This window comes from Bubalus bubalis, chromosome 18 (assembly GCF_019923935.1).
Source record: "Bubalus bubalis isolate 160015118507 breed Murrah chromosome 18, NDDB_SH_1, whole genome shotgun sequence".
Lineage (NCBI taxonomy): Eukaryota > Metazoa > Chordata > Mammalia > Artiodactyla > Bovidae > Bubalus > Bubalus bubalis.
In genome coordinates this window covers 45,421,018-45,442,569 of record NC_059174.1, presented here as the reverse complement: position 1 = coordinate 45,442,569, position 21,552 = coordinate 45,421,018, and the positions used below count along the sequence as shown (strand labels likewise).

The 21,552-nt window shown below is 52.5% G+C and overlaps 1 protein-coding gene across 1 annotated transcript; it reads right to left on the bottom strand.

The window, feature by feature from the left end:
* Positions 1-983: 983 nt before the first annotated feature.
* On the bottom strand, positions 984-21,420 carry HPN (hepsin). The gene is made up of 13 exons (XM_006065282.4): positions 20,821-21,420; positions 20,186-20,255; positions 13,600-13,701; positions 13,470-13,511; positions 7,428-7,557; positions 7,236-7,358; positions 7,054-7,094; positions 6,509-6,674; positions 6,217-6,407; positions 2,202-2,297; positions 1,859-2,001; positions 1,512-1,676; positions 984-1,315 (listed from the first exon to the last, which is right to left on the bottom strand). The coding sequence occupies exons 2-13, from the start codon at positions 20,199-20,201 to the stop codon at positions 1,277-1,279; spliced, it is 1,254 nt and encodes a 417-aa protein (XP_006065344.1). The 5' UTR covers positions 20,202-20,255; positions 20,821-21,420; the 3' UTR covers positions 984-1,276.
* Between the last annotated feature and the right edge of the window lie 132 nt (positions 21,421-21,552).

The following is a 21,552-nucleotide window of genomic DNA, read 5'->3' as shown; positions in this document are numbered from 1 at the left end:
ATTACATTGTGATATAATCATAATGCAGAATCAGTGGGAGCCCAGGGTTTGTTTTTCTGAACTCAGGCGGTGATGCAAGCAATGGGGAGCAGCTGTAAACACAGATGAAGCTTCACTCCGCCCCATGTCCACCTCCTGCTACAAGGCCTGGTTCCTAACAGGCCACGGACTGGTAATGGTCTGTGGTCTGGGGTGTTGGGACCCCTGCTCTAGGGAGCAAAGTGGGTCTAAGGGGAAGCTGAAACCAACCTCCAGCCCAGATGAAGAGATGAGGGGGATGTCTCAGGCTGTGCTCACCAGGCCTGGCACACCTGCCTTCTGTCCACAGGGTCCAGCTTCCTGTGGAGATCCACAGTAGATGTCTTTTTTTCTCACTGGGTATCTACAACCATTTTTTTTTGAAACAGCACCTCATTCTCCTCTGGAGAAGCCCTCATTCTCCTCTGGAGAAGCCCTCATTCTCAGGTCATGTAGTTCTTGAGGGTCAAACCTCCTCCCCACCCCATGCACAGGTGCACAGTGATCTGATTAGGGATGCGCATATGGCCCAAATCTGTCCAGGGAGAGCCAGGCCTGGGGCTTCTTTGCTACAGCTGATGGGAAAGAAGCATTCTTTCTCTACTGAGGCTGCTAAGTGGTCCACAGCATATAAGCTTAGAGTTTCTGTGGGTTGGGGGGGGCGCATTTCTATCTCTAGTTGTAGAAGAGACTGCTTGAAAATGAAGCTGACACAGAGAAAAGCAGATGTGAGAGAGGAAGTAAGGCACAGTCCTGAAAAATGTTTGAGCAGCTGGATCGGGAAGAGAAGCCAGAGCCTCCAGTGCATTTTCAGTTAAGTGAACCAATTAAGATCTTTTCTGTTAAGCCAGTGGGAACTGGAGGATTATCCTCCCTGCCTTGATCTATGCCAGGCCCTAATCGCTCTCTTCGATACGCCCAAATGTCCTCATTTGCTGCTTACAGCTGCAAACTCAGAGACCACATTAATCAAAACCAACTTTATTATTTAAAGAGCATCCTGTCATCAGGAGCACAAGATGGGGGGGTCCCAGATGGCAGAACAATATTTACATGGGGGGCAGGAGGGTGGTCCCAGGGCTGAGTGGGCCCGCCACTGTGGAGGACTTTGGAGGGAAGAGTATCCTTGGACCTGTGGGCTGGGCCCAAGAAGAAAAATGTTCCATCCCTGGCCCAGGGTGAACCCCATCACGTGGGGCTGGGGCCCCTTAGATCAGCTCGGGCCCTGGAGGCGTGCACAGCGAGGAGAAGCCACAGGTCAAAGCTGGGTTACCATGCCACTGGCTTCGGAGTGAGTCTGGGGAAAGACAACTAGGGGCTTCCCCCAACGTCCCACAAGTGCCCACCCCTTCCCAGGAGCCCCGTGAAAGCCATCTGTTCCCTAGGGTGACCCCTTCTAAGCCCTATAGGTTTCCAGAAAACCCTGCCTCCCTTTCCCGCTCAGAGTCCCAAACCCTCCCGCCCTCTGGCTCCCATCTGGGCTCAAATTTCACCTTTATGGCCTGGAAGATCCACTCCCGGAAGTCACTGACTTTGGTGTAGACGCCTGGCTTCTGGGCCAGGGCACAGCCGGTGCCCCAGCTCACAATGCCACACAGCCGCCAACGTGGCGTCCGAGAGATGCTATCCTCACACACGAAGGGGCCACCACTGTCGCCCTGGTTGGGGATGGAAGGCCTGGCTGAAGGCCGAGATGGCTGGCCGGGAGGCCTTCCTCGGAGGGCCAGGGGCTGTGGTCATAGAACCCTCTGGCCCTGAGATAGGGAGCCCAATCGTCCAAGGACCTATGTCTCCATCCCTGGGGAGGCCAGGGCCCCGGCTGCCCCTCAGCATCCCTCACCTGGCAGGCATCAATGCCACCCTCAGGGTAGCCGGCACAGAACATCTTGGGCTTGATCTGGTTCCCGTAGAAGTCAGGGCCGTTGCAGACATCATTGCTGATTATGGGGACTCGGGCCTCCTGGAGCACCCCAGCCTGTTGGCCTGGGGGTGTGCAGGCAAGGCTGGCCGAAGCTGGGGAGCATGCACACCCCCTCCCCTCCCCTCCCTTCCCAGTGCCCACCTGGGCTGCTCAGTGTCCCTACACCCCCGGGTCCAAGAGGCACTGGCGTAGCCCAACTGCCCTTCCCCAGCCCAGCTCAGAGTCTCCCTAAGGCAGCTTCCCAGCAGAGGACAAGACTCACCGTAGTACTGCGTGTTGCCCCAGCCAGTCACCGTGCAGATCTTGCCATCCACCAGGGCCTGCCCAGCAGCCGGGAGACACACGGGCTGGATGTACTCTGTGCAAGAGACCACACCGCTCTGGGCCTCTGCCAGCCTGCTCCGCCCAGGACAAACCCCGCTCCAGCTGCCCTGGCCCACCCTTCCCTCTGTTCTTTCACAAACACCACAACAGAAGTTGCCTCCTATAAACAACAAGGTCCCACTGTATAGTCCTGGGAACCGTATTCAATACCCTGTGATAAAACATAATGGACAAGAATATGAAAAAGATATATGTGTGTGTGTGTGTGTGTGTGTGTGTGTGTGTGTAACTGAGTCACTTTACTGTATAGAGGAAATTAACACAACATTGTAAATCACTATACTTCAATACAGGGCTTCCCCAGCGGCTCAGTGGTAAAGAATCCACCTGTAATGCAGGAGACATGGGTTTGATCCCTAAGTTGGGGAGATTCTCTGGAGCAGGGCATGGCAACCCATTCCAGTATTCTTGTCTGGCAAACCCCATAGACAGAGGAGCCTGGCAGCTACAGTCCATGGGGTTGCAAAGAGTTGAACACGACTGAAGTGACTTAGCATAGCATAGCATCCCTCAATACATTTTTAAAAATAAAGGAAGCTGACTTCTATTGAGAACTCACTATGTACTCGCATCTTTCTGGGTGAATTCCCTTAATATCCCATCAGCTCAGAGAGGTAGGGGCTATTATTACCACCACTTAAAGAGGGGGAAATAAAACCATGTCACTTGTCCAAAGCCTTAGATTGAGTCAATGACAGAGCCAAAATTTGAACCCAGGTTGGCCCAATTTCTAAGCCTGTGTTCTTAACCATGGCCCATGTGGCTGCCCCCTACCTAGAGAGTGACTTTGAGAAATTTTAATTTATTTTTTCAATTTTTTGGCCACCGTGGCATGTGGGATCTTAGTTCCCAGAATAGGGATCGAATCTGTGTCCCCCCGCATTGAAAGTGCCTCCCATTTAGCTACTGGACCACCAGGGAAGTCCCTTCTGTAAGAAATTTTACAAGGCACTATCTTGAGATATTGGACTTCCACCTGTCAAAAAAATCATCATCATAAACACACCAGTCTATCCTGTCCACTGTAAGAATGGCATCCCCGAGACATGACATCTTTGTTCAGTGCACAACCCATGCAAGTGGTCCTGGCAGCCTCGCTAGCAAGCCTTGCTGGTGACTTCACCTGCCTGAGCTCAGAGCTCTCAGGTGCAAAATGGAAAGAATAATCATTTCCCCCCCAGAGGTGTATCGTGAGAAATTGGTGAAGTGTTGAATAGCATGCCTGGCTAACAGGAAATGCTCACGTAACTAGGAATAGTAATAAACAACAACAGCAATGATTATTAGTATTAACTGAATGCAGGCATTGCTCTAAGCTCTTTGACTCAGATTAACCCTTTTCAGCATTTCAATAACCTTCAGGAGTCATTTAACAGATGAGGGAAACTGAGGTTTGGAGAGGTGAAGCCTCATACCCAAGACCACAGAACTGCTGAGTATCTGACCCCAAAGCCCACACCACTCCCCTCAGCCCCATGTCCAAATACAGGCCGCTCACATGTATTGTTCCCTTAAATGAAGAACTAGTATCATGGACCATTCAAAAGAAAATAACCATTAAAAATAAGAATAAGGCAGACTTCCCTGGTGACCAGTGGCTAAGACTCTGAGCTCCCAGCACAGGGGACCCGGGGTTCAATCCCTGGTCAAGGACCTAGATCTCGCAAGCTGCAACTAAAGATTCCCCATGCCACCACTAAGACCCAGCGCAGCCAAATAAATAAACAATTTTTTAAAATTATAAAAAACAAAGACAATAATGCAAACTACAAAACAGTACTGACTTTTCTGGCAGCTCAGCCAGGGGCTTATAGGCACAGATTCCAGAGCCATGCAACTTGGGCTCAAACTGTTGCCATTTTCCAGTTGTGAGAATGTGGGGAATTATGTATCTTCTCTATGTCGGGAATTTTCCTCTTGTAAAAAAAAAACAAACAACACAGGATCATAAGAGAACCCACCCTCCCCAGGCTGCGGTGACAATGAAATGAGTGCGTGCTTGGGACAAGCTGAGGCCGGTGGCGAGCCACAGAAGGCACGGGCAAGTGTAGGAGTTCATCCTATCATCACTATTATCGTATTCTTTCATTCTTATTTTTTAAGATGTTTTAAAATCTTATTTATCTATTTAAGGCTGTGCTGAGTTTTTGTTGCTGTGAGGGCTTCTCACTATTTATGCGAACTGTAGTGGGGCTACTCTGGTTCTGGTGCACGGGCTTCTCATTGCAGTGACTTCTCTTGTTGTGGAACAGAGGCCTACAGCGATCAGGCTTCAGGAGTTGTGGTACCTGGGCTTAGTTGCTCTGAATCAGGGACTGAATCTATGTCTCCTTCATTGGCAGGCAGATTTTTAACCAATGAACCACCAGGGAAGCCCAAGATTTTTTAATTTTTTAAATATGGACCATTTTTAAACTCTTTATTGAATTTGCTACAAAATTGCTTCTGTTTTATGTTTGGGTGTTTTTTGGCAGAGAGAGCATGTGGGTCTTAGGTCCCAACCAGGGATCAAACCCACACCCGCTGCATTGGAAGGTACAGTCCTAACCACTGGACTGCCAGGGAAGGCCCTCTTTATCATTATTATTATCATCATACTGATGCCTGCTGAAGGCTCATCATCATTGCTATGATAACTTCCTTATCATCGACATTATTATTATTACTATTACTACCACTTGGTGGCCTTCTGATAGCTGAAGCCCAATGCTGCTGCTGCTGCTGCTAAGTTGCATCAGTTGTATCCGACTCTGTGCGACACCATAGACGGCAGCCCACCAAGCTCCCCCGTCCCTGGGATTCTCCAGGCAAGAACACTAGAGTGGGTCGCCATTTCCTTCTCCAATGCATGAAAATGAAAAGTGAAAGTGAAGTTTCTCAGTCATGTCCAACTCTTCACAACCCCATGGACTGCAGCCTACCAGGCTCCTCCATCCATGGGATTTTCCAGGCAAGAGTACTGGAGGCTGAAGCCCACAGCCTGCTCTTAATTCAAAAGGCATGTGTAGATGAGGTATGAAAGACACACTGACACCCAGGTAAGTCTTTCTCACTGACAGCAAGGAAATGCTCTGGAGAACTACAAAGGGAATAAATAACTCCTGACTTTCTGATTCATTCATACACTTATTTTTTTTTTCATTTCTTTCTTTTATTTTGGTAATAGCTTTTTTGGAGATATAATTCCTGTACCACACAATTCACCCACTTAAAGTACACAAGTCAATGGGTTTTAGACAGGTTTTAGATTCAGGGACTAGCCTGCCTGGCAGTAGGAAGGTACCACCACCACCAAGATCGATTTCAGAACATTTTCATCACTGCCTTTACCTCTGACCTCCCAACGTTTCTGTGCCACCCCCACGCCTCGGGAACCACGAATGTACTTTCTATCTCTGCAGGTTTACCTGTTCTGGACATTTTGTAGAAATGGAATCATATAGAATGTGGCTGTTTGGGTCTGACTTCTTTCTGAGCACAATGCTGTCCAGGGTCATCCATTGTGTACCATGGATCACTTCATTCCTTTCTAAGCTAATATGATTCCATTGTATGTATCTAGCACGCTTTTTTGTTTATCTACATGTCAGATGGTAGACATCTGGTGGTTTCCATCTTTTGGCTACTGTAAATAATGCTGCTATGAACACCCACGCACTAGTTTTTGTAGAGCTATGTATCTTCTTTTCTTTTGGGTACATACCTAGGAGTGGAATTGCGGGGCCAAATGGTAATACTCACACATGGTTTTTCAAAGTGGCTGCACTAACTGCCCCTACCTAATGAATGCACAATGAGTGCCCCTGGAGATCATTTCCCCCATCACCATGAATTCTATGCCCCAGCCCCTCCTCTGTCCTCCTGGCCCCTGGAGTCCCCAGGCCCAGACGTACCTGTGAGGGGCAGGGTGCCAGAGAGGTGGACCAGGGCAATGTCATTGCTATTCTCCTCGCTGTTGGGGTCTCGAAAGGGGAGATAGCCCCCATGGTAGATGACAGCCTGCACCCCCAGTTGCACGCCATGGGGTGAAGTCTGGGCCACAGCACCAGCAAACACTCGCCATCGTGATAGGACCCGGTTCCGCCTACCGGGGAAAGGAGGGGAGGGTGGCCACCTGTCTGGGCACAGCCTCCCCCAGCTCACCGCTCCCCAGCCTCTCCCCTCAGTGCCCTGGGGGACACTCACTCAGGGAAGCAGTGGGCGGCTGTCAGCACCCAGTCCCTGGAGAGCACGGACCCCCCACAGAGATGTGCTCCATCATAGCGAAGACTGACTTGCCACGGCCACCTGCCCAGGCTGGTGTCCTGGCCGCCCACAATGCGATCAACCGGCAATTTTCGGTGGCCACAGTCTGTGGGGAGAGGGGCAGTCAGGGCAGCGGGAGGCCTGGACTCCCTGCCCTGGGGGTCTGAGAGGTCATGCCCTACTCTGGAGAGAATGAGCGGTCACGATCTTAACTGAGGGGTCTGAGGAATATCGCTCTGATGGAGGGGGAAGGGGTCTGTCTGAGGAGACACAGCCCCATCTGTGGGGACCGAGGGGGACATGGCCCTATTTTGGGGGTCTGAGGGGACGTGGAACCCCCACCCTGAGGGAGTCTGAGAGAACACAGCTCCATCCTTGGAGGATCTAAGAGGATAAGGCCTATCTGGGGGTATCTGATGGGCCATGGCCCTACCACGGTAAGGGCAGGGAGTCTCAGAAGAGGGCTCTGAGTTTTGGGGTCTCACCTTGGCAGCTGGTAGCCAGGAAACGGCCTCTGGGACAGTCGCTGTGGGAGGGACAAGGACGAAGACACAGAGACAAAAAAAAGAGGCCAATTAAGACGGAGGGAAGGCACCCAGGGGAGCGTGGGTACCCAGGGGTGGTGGGGCCCGCGGCATGCGCCCCACCTGCCCGCCGCCCTCCTCACCACACGGAGAGGACCTCGAGCAACCTCCGGGCATGCGGCAGCCTCCCCTCGTCCACGCAGAAGAAGCCCGACGTGCCATTGGCGCCCGCCGTCCGCACGTCCAGCTCCGAGAAGTCCAACGCCCTGGGCAGGGCAGCGGTCAGACCTGCGCCCCCCGCCCTCCCAGCCCCCCACCAGGGGCACCCCGGGTACCTGAGGAAGCCCATCTCCTCGCAGCTGAGCCCCGCCACCCTGGCGTTGGAGCGCGAGGAGCAAAGCAGGCGCCACGTGCCCTCTGTCTGGTCGAACACCGTGAGCCGAGCATCCGCCGGGCCGACCTGCACTGCAGGGCAGCAAGAGGAGCGCCTGGGTCGCCTTCCCGCCCGAGCCCTCCCGGCCGCTTCTCTGCCCGTGCCAGTCTAGTCCTGAGTCCTGGCAGGCCCGATAGGAGCACCCCGGGCTCCGCACATTTGTGACTGCCTCTGGAAGGGCTCAGGACTCAAGTGGGACCAAAGATTGGGGGTCCTAAGACTCTGACTGCATCGCCATGGGGAAACCGGGCAAGGTGGGGGAGGGGCGTTCCTCTTGCAACCGGGATTCCTAAACTGGTTGCCCAAAAGCTGGAAGCTAGATTTGTCAAGGTCCATCTTTGCCTGCAGGAGGGGGGATGGGGGCAGCAGTGATAAACCAATGTAAAGAAAAGCCAGGAGATTCTGATAACATTTTTATAGTTCCTTAATGGAATCAGGCTTAAAGAACCTCCAGAATCGTTACTTAAGTGAGTTAATAATTTCCCTTTTTATTTAGCCAGTTTCTTGGTTTTTCTTTTTCTCTTTTACGGCCTGAAGATCGTTGACCAATACATCACATTGCCAAAATATCTAAATAGATTTCCTATAATCTTAAAAAAGAAGAGTTATCTTTTTTCTGCAGGACTTGCCAGAGCCTTGAATACGTACTAAGTTGCAGGATAATTATTCAAGCAGAGGATGCAGTATTCATTCATTCATTCATTCGACAAGTGTTAACTAGACACATACTCCATGCCCGTTCCTATGTGGAGTGATGCTGGGGGACATAAAAATGACCAAGACATCTCTGGGCTGTACCCTCACCAAGCACAAAGTCCATCCATAGGGGAGACAGACAGCAAAAAAAAAAAAAAAATCACCCAATCAAACACAGCTTCACCAACTGTGACAAGAGGCAGATACACAGCAAGGCTGCACAGTGCTTATGGGGGATTCTTCCTGCCTGCTTAATGCACTGAAAAGTGATGCTCCCCTCAGCCCCTTCCAGCCTGCTCCTCACACATGGCCAGAGGACCCTTGCCACACCTAAGCCAGGTCACAGCCCTTAGGTGTGCTTTAGGAAACACTCCATCCGTGCCAGGCTCTATTTCGAGCGATGAGCAAATCAGACAAAACCCCCAGCTGTGGAGAGCTCAAAGGCCAATGGGTGAGATGGATAACAAATAGGAGAGAGAAGTAAAATAGATGCTGTGTCACAAAAGAAGGGGCCTGGGAGACAAGTCGAGCATGACAGAGAGGCAGGGGAATGCTGACATGGGGAGAGACAGGAGATTGTACTTTCCTATAGGTGGGCAGGGAAGGCTGCACTGAGAAGGTGGTATGCAAGCAGAGATCTGAAGGAGGTGAGAAGACAGGTGAGGGAACAGAGAACTAGGCCAAGAGAATTGCAAATGCAAAGATCCCAAGGTGGGGGCGGGGTTGTTGTAGGAACAACAAGGGGTCTGGGCAGAGTGAGCGAGAGGAGGGGGAGCAGGAGACAAGACTAGACTGACTTTGACTTTTACCAGGAGTGAGGGTTGAGCCAGGAGGGCCTTGATCTGACTCAGGGGTTCACAGGCGCCCTCTGGCTGTGTGTAGGGAGCAGACTGTAGGGGGCAGGATGGGACCAGAGAGACCAAGGAGGAGGCTGTGTAATGGTCCAGGAGGGAGAGGATGGAGGCGGGGCCAGGGCGGGGGCAGTGGAGGATTCTGCATAGAATTTGTGGGTGGAGCCCACAGGGTCGGCTACGATTGGATGTGGGTGGAAGGAAAAGAGGGGCCAAGGGCAATTCCAAGGTGGGCGATCTGAGGCACTAGAAGGATGAGCTGCCATTGACTGAGATGGACAAGGTGGGAAGGAGTAGGTTTGGGGAAAGATCAGCTGTGAATCCCTTTTCTCTGGAGCCTCCTGAATGGCTGGTGTTCTGAGAGCACATTCTGGGACAGTGAATCTGGTCCAAACTCAACTTTGCATCCTTGGAGGAAGAATTTGATGAGGCCACACCCAAGCTGAGCAGTCTTCCCACAGCCCCACAGATCTGGACAAGGGGAGGCAGAATTTCCGGGGAGAACCCTGAACTGCTGAGGACAGAGAAAGGCAAAGAGAAGATTTGTATTCAGGCCTGAGTGACTCCAAACCCCGAGCTTTTAATGTTGCCTGTGACAGCAGTCATGAAACTAAAATACACTCGCTCCTTGGAAGAAAAGCTATAACTAACCTAGACAGCATATTAAAAAGCAGAGACATCACTTTGCCGACAGAGGTCCGTATAGTCAAAGCTATGGTTTTTCCAGTAGTCATGTATGGATGTGAGAGTTGGACCATAAAGAAAGCTGAGTACCAAAGAACTGATGCTTTCAAACTGTGGGGCTGGAGAAGACTCTTGAGTGTCCCTTGAACGTTAAGGAGATCAAACCAATCAATCCTAAAGGAAATCAACCCTGAAAAATCAACCCTGAATGTTCATTGGAAGGACTGATGCTAAAGCTCCAATACTTTGGCTGCCTGATGCGAAAAGCTGACTCATTGGAAAAGACCCTGATGCTAGGAAAGATTGAGGGCCAGAGGAGAAGAAGACAACAGAGGATGAGTTGGTTGGATGGCATCACTGACTCAATGGACATGAGTTTGAGCAAACGTCAAGAGTTGGTGAAGGACAGGGAAGCCTGGTGTGCTGCAGTCCATGGGATCACAAAGAGTCAGACACGACTGAGCAACTGAACAGCCAGTCAAGCAACTTTCCTCCTAAGGGTTAAACAAAAAAGGCACAGTAATAGCACTGGTGAAGGAGTGGGTGGGACAAACTGAGAGAGTAGCACTGAAACATATACATTACTATACATAAAACCAATAGTTAGTGGGAAGTGACTGTGTAACAAGGAGCTCAACCTGGTGCTCTGTGACGATCTAGAGGTGTGGGATGGGGTAGGGAGTGGGAGAGAGGTTCAAGAGGGAGGGGATATATAGCTGATTCATGTTCTTATACAGCAGAAACCAATATTAAATTGTAAAGAAATTATCCTCCAATTAAAAAATGAATTTTAAAAATAGTAACACTGACTACATTTCCTGGGGATGGGCTGACCCCATGCTATGTGTCATATCTGGGGGGTTCTATCCCACAATCATCCTGGGAGGGAGAGACCATCTCTATGCCCATCTTACAGACGAGAAAACTGAGCCTTAGAGAGGACATACTTGCCCCTGAGAATATAGCTAAGAACTGGCAGTCAGGATTTGAATCCAGACCTGCCTACCTGCATACTCTCTGCTCCTTCTGTGGCTGTCATATGGACCCTTATCAGCCCCTTTTCCCCAAATATACTCATGTAGGCCTGTACTAGGAGCTTCCTGGTTAACTGACCTTAATCATGGCTTCCTGTTCTGGGATGGGGCCCAGAATATCTGGTACCTCCACTGGGTACCACCCCTTGAGTTCCCAGACCAAGACTTGGGGTTCTAAACACCAGCTGGGGATGGGAGTGAATTCTTATTTTTAAATGACTTCTCAGTGCTCCAGAGATTGTGATTTCCAGAAAGTGTGAGGTTTTAGGAAAAAAGAAATTATCATTTTATGGATGTATTTGGAGGGAGGAGCGGAAGGAGGAGGAGGAGGGAGGGAGGAAGGAATATCAAATGCCCCCTCCAAGTATTTTTAAAGCTATATTCTGTGCCACTGTTTCTCACTTTTAAACTCTTTATTCTTGTTTGTGTTATTTTAAGCCATGCAGAAAGTACGTTCTGGGTCACCTGGTTTGCTTACCAAATTGTCTGATATATTTAGAGGTGTGAAAAATCCCAGAAAAGTGAGGTGGGGATATCATTTCTGGGTTGTTTCTGTTTGTTCATTTTGTAATTTCCCAACGTTTTTGAAAAACCCAAGTGTAATGGGAGGGCACAGTGCTGGCGATGGCCAGAGTCAGGTCTGAATTGTGGCCTCATTACTTTCCAGCTGAAGCCCAGGACAAGTTAGTTCACCTCTGAGATTTGTCCTCATGCTTATTCATTAAACAAAGGTTTCCTAAGCACCTTCTATGCACCAGACACTGTCTAGGGCAGTAAACAAAATGCCCCTGCCCTTCTGAAATTCACCAGGAGTAAATCATGAGCCGTGTGAGGAGGGTCACAGAGGGGGTGGTGGTGGTATGCAGAGTGGTTGTGGGGGGCGGAGGGTATGGAGCCTGGGAGCAGAAAGGTCGCTCAGGAAAGTTAAAGCCTAAAGCCTGAGACACAGAAGTCCATGTTAACCAAGTTGGCTGAAAGTCAAGCATTGCACGGATCATCACCTCCACTAATTCTCACCAATTTCTAGATAAGGATGCTGAGAATCAAAGAGGGCAGGCCAGGTGGGAGCCTCAGCTCAGCCATGATGGGACAGGACCCAGAAACCTGCCTGTGGGTGTGAGCATAAAGAGGAGGTGAGCAAAGACTGTGGTGCTAGGAGGGTCCTTTGAGAGTGAGAGCAGCCTGTGGGCTGGGGCCTGAAGAGTGCTGAGAGCAAGCATGAGGTGAGGGTGGAGAGCGGCGGCACCTGAGGAGCCTTGGAGTCCGCCAAGTGTTGGGATTTTAGCCCAGCAGCAGTAGCGAGTCATAGAGCCGCATCTGGTAGGTGCATGACCCCTCTGCCCTGCCATTTATTCAATGTTCAAGTTAGTACAAGTCACTGGGCCTCAGTTTCACCCATGTGCAAAATGGGAGTGATGATGAACGGCCCCAACTTCACAGGGGTCTTGTGCAAAGGCTGCAGCCAGGGCCTGGCATACATTAGCCATCGACATGGCAACTCACTGGGCTGTTTCTTGAGAAACAATAGAGTATAGTAGTTCTACACAAGCTCTGGATCCAGGCTATCTGAGTTCCGATCCCTGTGACCTGGGGCAAGTCACTTGGTCTCTCCACACCTCATTTCCCCATATTAAAATAGGCCGTGGGAAGGATTTAATGAATTAATATTTGCAAAGCCCTGAGGCCTGTGCCTGGCACAGGTAAATGCTCTGCAAGTGTCAACTGTGGTGGTTGACCTTGATGGCCTTCCTGTCTAGATGTTCATTTCTGCTCTTAATGTGAGCTGAGTCCTTTATGGAACTAGATGGGCCTCGTGGGAAAATGAAAAATGTGGGACACGTGAAAAATGTGTCCCATCATCCAACTTCCCCTTTCTTCCTGCTGCCCTGGGCCATTGAATGGCAGCCTGGGGTTGGCATTTAGAAAGATCCATTCATTTATTCATTCATTCCACAATTAGTTTCTATATCTATTCGTTTTTCCACCTATGGAAAAACTAAAATGAACTTTTTGGCCACCCTGGTATTTATTTGCGTGACCATTCCTGCCTCCACATCTCTTCCAGTCAAGCCTAAGTGCTATTCCTGGAGCCATCACGTGCGCACAGTGTGTCCTCTCTAGTCCTCACTTTCTACATCTGTAAAATGGGAATAACAACAGTAGCTACCACCAAGAAGCGACAGAAAAAGGTTGGCTGAATTCATACAGCACCTCTACCTCTCAAACATGTATTGACCATGTTTCACAATAAGAAACTCATGTTTACATTATGATGTAGCCCGGAACTTCCGTTTCCTAGGGTGAACTACAGCATTGCTCCAAGCCTCAGTTTCCCCATCTGTAAAATGGAGGGAATAACAGTCCCACCTTCATAAAACCCCAAAGAAAGATTAACAGAACTTTTTCTTACGGAAACAGATGCACTCTGATTTTTTTAATCAAATCTGTTTCATACTTTTTTATATGTGGTTTTCAACTCACTGATTTCATGATGCACTTAATGGATAACATGTTTAGAGTCTGAAGAACACGGCATTAGATCAGCCACACATGTACATAAGCACCACCAGCATTCCTGCAGGCATTCGGGCATTCATTTAAAAAATCCTTTCACTGAGTTCCCCCCAGGTGCGAGTTTCCTCCAGGGCTCCCCAGAGGGTCTCAGCCCGCTCTACTCACCTGGATACAGCGGCTCCTGATCACTCCTGAGTAGAACAGTCACTGCAGAGAAGGCAGAAGTGAGGGCAGGCAGGCTGGGGGCTGCCAGGGGCAGGGGAGGGTAGAAATGCAGGGGTCTGTCCACTCTCACCAATGGCCCAGGATGCTGCCCCGATGCCTGTCAGGAGCAGGACGGTCCCCACAGTGAGAGCGGCCACCTTGGGTCCGGAGCAGCATGGCACAGTCCGGCCACCTGCAATAGACACCATGCTGGGGCCACTGCCAGGTCTGTCCTCACTGTGGCAAGGGGCCAGCTCTGCCCTGCCCCCCACGGTTAACTTAGCACGCCCGAGCCTGCCCTGCCCTGGGTCCAGTTTCTTGGGGCAAGCAGTTGGCAGGCCTGTCCCTCCCCTGCAGGGAGGGTGCCCAGCCCCCAGGGCTTCCAGCTGGGAAGGGGTGTGGCTGGGACAGTTGTCGCCCTCCCTGCCCACACTCCTGGCACTGAAGGGACTTCTCCTTCCCAATGACACTGCGCTCTGTATCTCCTACTTGGACCTCTCACTTCTGCTAACTTTCCCAGAGGTTCTTGGAGCCTCTTGGAGGCTGTGACCCCTGACTTTTGTCCTCTTGGCAGCTCTCTTCCCTGCTGTTTGTCATTTCCTCACTGCCTCATTTCTCTCTGCTGTTCCAGATCCTCTGTCCCTGGGAACCCCCCAAAACCAGACCTTTCCCGAAGGACCCAGCTCCAACGTCAAATTGACCCCAGAGGTTGAGAACCTACATTTGGAATTTTGTCAGCCTCACTTAAAAATATTGGCCTTGGGAATTCCCTGGTGGTCCTGTGGTTAGGACTCCATGCTTTCACCGCTGAGGGCGCAGGGTTGATCCTTGGTCGCGGAACTAAGATCCCGCAAACTGCGTGGCCCAGCCAAATTAAAAAATACATACATTGGCCTTACCCACTGCTATATATGGGACCTTGGGCAGGTGCTATCACCTTTTTAAGCCTCAACTTCTTCATCTATTTAATGGGCATCCACCTAGCACTCACCTCTAAAAATAATACTTGAAGTTTCTTTCAAATAATTAAGAGCTATACTCTTATCATAGCCTTATGTGCCAAGCACTGCTCTGAATGTATTAAATTATTCAGTCCTTGTCTCAGTTATGATTCCTATTTTTCAGACAGGGGAAACGGAGGCTCACAGAAGTGGAGCCACCTGCCCAAGGTGACTCAGCCAGGAAGAGGTGGTACTGATTTGGCACTGGGATCCAGGCGTATAACCACTAAGCCTTGCCACCCTCTCTGTGCTATAGTGGCTGGCGCAGAACAGGTTCTCAATAAATGCTTTTTTTCTTTTTCATTTTTATTGGTCAATAAATGTTTTTAAATCATTATAGCTGTGTGGTCTTGGACAACTCCCTTCACCTCTCTGGGCCTCAGTTTTCTTATCAGTAAAATGGGGGTTTATTCACTTGTGGTCCTATGGAGCATCCACTGTGTACCTGGCACCATTCTAGGCTCTGGGGACACATCCCTAAACAAGACAGCAGAGATGCTCTCACAGAGCTCACATTCTCATGTGTGTAAAGTGAGGGGAACCAAAACAAACAAACAAGTAAATGAACTCGATCATGTTCAGAACATGGCCAAGTCTATAAAGAAAATGACAGCAGAAGAGGCAGCAGGTTCTTTTGTGGAGTAGTCAAGAAGAGCCTCCCCAAGAAGGGGCTTTTGAGCTGAGACCTGAGGGCTGAGGCCAGCCAAGCAAAGAGCTCTCATGGAAGGGCACAGTGGGCAGAGAAGAGCACAGGTCAGGGCCTTGAGGCCAGAACAAGCATGGTGGGTGAGAGGGCAAGAGAGGCCACTGATGTGGCCAGAATGGCATGAGCTTGGGGAAGGCACTGGGGCCAAGGCTGGGGCCAGATGGAGAGGCCTGGCAGCCTGAGGAGAAGAGGAATTTTATTCCCAGTGCAACAGGGACCCTGGGGCTGAAAAGCCATCTTTGGCTAGGGATGGGGGGAACCAAAGAGAAAAGGCAGCTGAAAGCCTTTGCTGGGCCTGGCGTGTGCCCGACTGCCCCTGGCATCTGCAGGACCTTCCAGTTCTGCCATCTGGGTCACGGCAGTATGGCTAATGGGCACAGGGCCAGACCAGCACCCAGAAAGGAGCAGGGAGTGGTCCAGGACCTTCCTGTAATGGCTATTGTCTGAGTGTCTTAAGAATTTGAGAACCCAGCCATTCTTGTCCAGGTGCGCCTCCCTCCAAAGAGGCCCCGGCGGACCAGCCCAGCCCTGCTCCGGCTGGCTGACCCCTCCATGTCTCCCTGAGGGGGCCTCTCAGGCCCCGTCCCCACCTTGCTGCTGCCGCTGCTTTGTCACTGCAGTTGTGTTCGACTCTGTGTGACCCTCTGAACTGTAGCCCTCCAGGCTCCGCTGTCCATGGGATTCTCCAGACAAGAATACTGGAATGGATTGTCATTCCTTTCTACAGGGCATCTTTCCAACCCGGGGATTGAACCCAGGTCTCCTGCACTGCAGGCGGATTCTTAACCACTAAGCCACCAGGGAGGACCCCGTCCCCACCGTGGTCCCCAACCATATTCCTGGTTTCAGCGGGAAGTCTTGGCTCCCAAAGCCATCAGGCTGGTCCTGGGTCCTTTGTTTTCAGACATGCCTGCGGAGCTTTGGGCCACTCAGAGCCCAGGCTAGAGGCCCTGGCATGACTGCCAGGGCAGGAAGCATGGCCACCTTGTGTCACTTAAGGTGAGAGGAGAAACTTGCTCCATGCCCTGTGATTCAGGAGACTTCAGACAACCCCCAAACAGTGCCTCTGGTGGGACAGAAAGCGTCCTCACCCAGGTTCTTCAGAGAGACATCCTGACTGCATATCTTTGCCAAGGCAGGAAGTGTCCTCACTGCACGAGAGGCAGCATCCTGGTGTGATTCCTCGGGGCAATAGAGCCTGGTAAGTCAGGACCTCTGAGCATCCTCCTGAGGCTCCGCTCCCTGTTCCTTCAGGGACGCTAGGCTGTCCTTGTCTCCTCACAAGGCAGTTCCGTTGCCTCCACCATTTGGCTGCAAAACCCTCCCAACTGATGTCCTTGGTTCCTTATCTCTGAAACTCCACTCAAACAGCTCTGTGTCTGTCCTCGTGTATCCAACTCCAACTTCCTGAACAAAATTCTCTCCCCATCTGATTTCGGGGACACCACCCTTGTCCGATTTGCTTACTACTTCTCAATCTCCTGACCCTCCACATGCTTTCTGAAATCTGGGGTTCACAGGGTGGCCCGGGCCTCCTTCCCCTCATGCCTCCCCGCTCCACCCCCACAGACTGTGTTGCTCTTCTCTCCCCAGCTCTGGACTGTGCTTAGTCCTAGGTTGGGGGTCCTGCAGCCTCTTAGATGCCTCCCCCTGGAATTACCACACTCCGTCACACCTCCCAGGTTCCATACTGGCCTCCACGTCTCCCTAAGTCCCCAGGTCCCATCTCAGAGGTCCTCACCCACAGGTCTGTCCCTGTGTGCAGAACACCTCCCTCTCCCCACGGCTCAGGCCTCCTGAGGGTCTCCTGCCCACTCTCTCCTTCCCTGCCCCAACCCCCTCCAACCCCTGGGCTCAGTCTCTCCTTCTGGTCCAGCCTCCACATGGAAACCTGGGGGGTCTTCCCAAACAGCAAATCCAACCTGTCCCTAGAACCCTCCATGGCTCCCCAGTGCCTCTCAGGACAGAGTCTAAGGCCCTCAGCCCAAGGTGCCAGGCCCTCTAGCATGTAAGCACAGCTATCAGAGATTTGGAGGTTGCACATGTTTTCCCCAATCCCCAGACAGCCATAAGGGTCCTTACCAGACAATTGATAGAGCTTCCAAAAGGCAACCAAAATGACAGGACTTATACAAGGTAAAAAAAAAAAAAAAAAAAAAAAAGAAACGAAGAATAACCACCAGCTCCATCTTGTGGAGAGAGCCGGCCTTGCCCGGGCATGGGCCAGCTTCTTACCAGAGTCCTAACAAAACTTGGTCCAGCCTGCGTGTCTCATCACCCGCCCAGCTCCATTTCCAACTTTACCTCCAGAAATCCCGAATTAGCTACATGCCACCATACACCTGGCAGATTGTCACCCCCAGCAGTTAGCCTTGCTCGTCTCTCTGCCTGGCACACCTACTTACTCCTGCCTCATTCTGAGCGTCAACTCAGATATCACTGCCTCTGATTCGGAGTCCCCAGGGAGCACCAAGAACCTCACCTTGGGCGCACTTCACCAGCAGAATGGTAACACAAATGTTAGCATAACTGCAGCTCTCAGAAGACACACCAACCCTAGGCCTGTCCTAACCCAATCCTGCGAGGATGTGTGTCAGTGACAAGTTGCTTCAGTTGTGGCCGACTCTTTGTGACCCTATGGACTTCAGTCTGCCAGGCTCCTCTGCGTACGGGATTCTCCAGGCAAGAATACTGGAGAGGGTTGCCATGCCCTCCTCCAGGGGATCTTCCCCACCCAGGGATCAAATCCGCATCTCTATGTCTCCTGCATTGGCAGGCGTTACCACTAGCGCCACCTAGGGAGCCCAACCCCATCTTGCAGTTTCCTGAAATCCTTGCAAACCATCAATGAGGAACGTATCATTATCACCACCCCTGTTGTACAGACGAGGAAAGGAAGCCCAGAGCGGTTCAGCCACCCACATCAAGCAACCCAGCAAGTAAGCCCAGGTTTGCCATGACGGTAGGACTCCCCTCCCAAGACTAGGACTGAGCTGCCTGAAGATGTACTGAAGCTCACTGTGCCTTGGCTGTCTGTCCTCAGAGACCAGTCCCTGGCCGTCCTTCTGGACACACTCCGCTGTGCTTCTCTGGTTCATTCACCCATAGGCCCCAGGCCTGGTGAGTCCCTTCAGTGGGCTCCAGGAAGGAAGGTTTCCAAAGGTGCAAGGCTCTGCCACCCACCCCCTCAACAAGGGTGCAGTGCTGTCTCCCAGGCCACTGGGAGCCTAGTGGCTCCGATGGTAAAGAATCTACCTGCAATGCAGGAAACCCAGGTTCGATCCCTGCATTGGGAAGATCCTCTGAAGAAGGGAATGGCTATCCACTCCAGTATTCTTTCCTGGAAAATTCCATGGACAGAGGAGCCTGGTGGGCTACAGTCCCTGGGATCGCAAAGAGTCGGACACAACTAGCACTTCACAGCTGGATGGTTTGGGCTCTGATTTTCTAGCTGTGCTGAGATGCAAGGAGGCCAGCGATCCATACCCATCATTTCAGCCAACACACTCAGTGCTCCCTGCCTATCACGGCATTTAAATCCTCACACCATCCTATAGGGTGGACATTAGTACTGCTTTTTTTTTTTTTTTACAGAGGAAGAAATGAGGCCCAGAGAGGGTGAGCCACTTGTCCAGGGCCTCACAGCTAGAGAGTGATACTGCCTGGGACCAAGACCAACTAGCCTGGTTCCAGGAAGAAGAGAGAGAGTCAGCCCCAGCTGGGGAGGGCAGGAAGAAAGAGCCACCCCTAACTGGTCTCCTCCAGTTGGCTCTCAAGTGTGGAGGAGGTTAAGAGGGAGTCAGGGTGTCTGGAGCCCCTGCCAGGGGCTTCCATAAGCCCTTGAGTGTCTGTCAAACCGGAGGTGTGGTTTCTCCCCACCATCCCTAGGGTGGTTTCTCTGTTGTTTCTCCTCTCTTCATCCATCCAGACCGGGTCCAAAGTCCTCCCTCTGCTCTGCCCACAGAGTGAGGAGGTGGGAGGAACGTCTGGGATCGGTGGAGGTCTTGGGCCCCGGGTCTCCAAGTCGGCTGACCTCTGCCATGACAGCTCTGGGGCACCCCCCATCTGGGGCACCCCGTGTGTTTTATGCATGAAGCCCCCAAGCTGTTGCCTTGTGCGTGTCCTATGCTCCCAACAACCTCATGTAGGTAGGGAGGTGGCATTAGAACCCACGCTTGACACAGGGGGAAATGAAGCCCAGAGGAACGACGACACTTCGCCAGATTGCACAGTAATAATCAGTGGCAGAGGAAGGTTTGAAGGCAGCCCGGTGGGGCTTCCCTGTTGGCTCAGTGGTTAAGAGTCTGCCTGTCAACTCAGGAGACTTGGGTTCCATGTGAGGATCCCACATACCGTAGAGCAACCAAGCCCGTGTACCAGAACTATGGAGTCTGTACCCTAGAGCCCGGGAAGCGCAACTAATGAGCCCATGTGTCCCAACTACTGAAGCCTGAGCACCCTAGAGCCTGTGCTCTGCAACAAGAGAAGCCGTTGCAACGAGAAGCCCTCGCACCGCAACTAGAGAAAAGCCTGCATGCAGCAATGAAGACCCAGCACAGTCAAAAATGAATAAATGAATAAATAAAATTATATATATATTTTAAAGGCAGGCCTGTGCATTCTATTCCAGAGTCTATGTCCTGAACAGTGATAGCTAGTTTCCCCGCCTTGACCCCAAGTAAAGGACAGGTCCAGACGTAGCTGGGAAGTCACTGGGGGGTGAGGGGAAACTGAGGCAGGGAGCCAGGAAGGTCATATGGGGTGGCCGGGAGGCAGGTGGTGTTCCAGCTCCACAGAGAATTTGGTTAATAGTTAATTAGGTGGAGGAGGCTTCGGAAGGGGGTGGGGGTGGGCCCACGAGGGGGTTCCAGAGAGAGGGGGCTCCAAGGGAGCGGAGGGTTGGGAAGACAGCACAGAGGGAGGGGAGGGGCGCCAGGCAGAGCTCAGGTCTCCGGGACAGGGGGACTCACCCTCCTTCTCCGCCATGTCACAGCCTCTAGTTAATGATTCCCCGGCTGACCTCCGGGGCCGGGGCAGGACCTGTGGGGAGATGAACGAGGGGGAGGCAGGGCCTGGGGGAGCCCAGCCCGGCCCCTGTGCCCCCAGTCCCAGGCGCCCATCCAGGGAGGCTGAGGGACTGGGCCCCGGCCAGAGCACGCCGTGATCACGGACACAGACTGGGCTGGGTTCAAGGATGGGGTCAGTGTGTGACCAGCAGATAGGGGGATGATGGGATTTACAGCGCCGGGGGACCCTGGGCCTGGGCTGGGGTGGAGAGGGGACTGGGGGTCTGAATTGCCGGGTCTGAGGAAGGTGAGCTGGAGGCCTCAACTCCCGGATCCTGGGGAAAGAGAGGTTTGGGGACCAGGACTGCTTCTTATGAGGGAGGGGCAGCACAGGGGCTGGACTCCTGGGTTGGAGGGAGGAGGAGACTGGGACCCGATCTTGGGAGTCTGAAGAAGTGGGGGCTAGAACTCTGAGGTCCTTGGAGAGAAGTCCGACTGGCCCCTCTCGGAGCACCTCTAATGGGAAGTGGGCATTAGGGTGGGTAGGGGTGAGGGGACCCATGTCCTGGGGACGGGAACCTGAGGACCCTAGTCCTTACCCTGGGGTCCGGCAGGTGGGGGTGGAGCTGAGAGATGGTGCCGGTTTAGGGTCAGTCTCCAGGCCTGGGCAGGAGCATGGTGGCCCCGCAGCGGCAGGTGGGCCCCGGAGGCAGAGGCAGCGGCAGCGAGAGGGGCCTGCTAGGCCTGGCTGCCTCACCTGAGGAGGAGGGGGCGGGGGAAGGGGCGGGGAGGGGCCGGGCCAAGGGATTGGCAGAGCTGGAGGCCACCTGGCTGGTGGGACAGGGTTTGCAAGGGGCTGGACCGGGGCGCCCAGCAACCTGCCTCCAGCCTGGACGGGCCCCAGGTGTGCCGGTGCGAGGGTATGTGGAGTTGGGACAGATCTGGCCTGAGGGCCCAGAGTCTGGGGAGACAGGCCAGGCTGGGGAGTGCTGACAGGGCCCCCAGGAAGGAGGTATAAAGTGGAGAGGCACAGATGGAGGGTTGCCCCAGCTGTCCCAAGGCCGCCCTGCCCCTGCATCTCCTCTGCCCCCTGCCCAGCCCCCTGCCTACCGCTGCCCCTGCCATTTCCTGCACCCGTTGTCCATCTCCTGAACAAGGCATTCCCAGCTCCAGACTGGGCCTCAGCCCAGCCCTGGCCCCAGACCCCTCCTGCACCCCAACTCCTGCCCCAGCCTCTGCCCCTTCCAGTGTCCCTGGTCCTGACTCCGGCCCCCACCTTTATTCACCCTCCCCCCAGCCCCCTCCCCCCAGCCACTTTCCTACAAGTCACG

What these genes read in the sequence shown, in the direction of transcription:
- HPN (XM_006065282.4), bottom strand. An exon ending in TCAGGAGCCGCTGTATCCAG is followed by an intron (nt 7,558 to 13,469) that starts GTGAGTAGAGCG and finishes GCTGCCCTGCAG; the next exon opens with TGCAGGTCGGCCCGGCGGAT. An exon ending in GTGGCATTGATGCCTGCCAG is followed by an intron (nt 1,677 to 1,858) that starts GTGAGGGATGCT and finishes ATCCCCAACCAG; the next exon opens with GGCGACAGTGGTGGCCCCTT.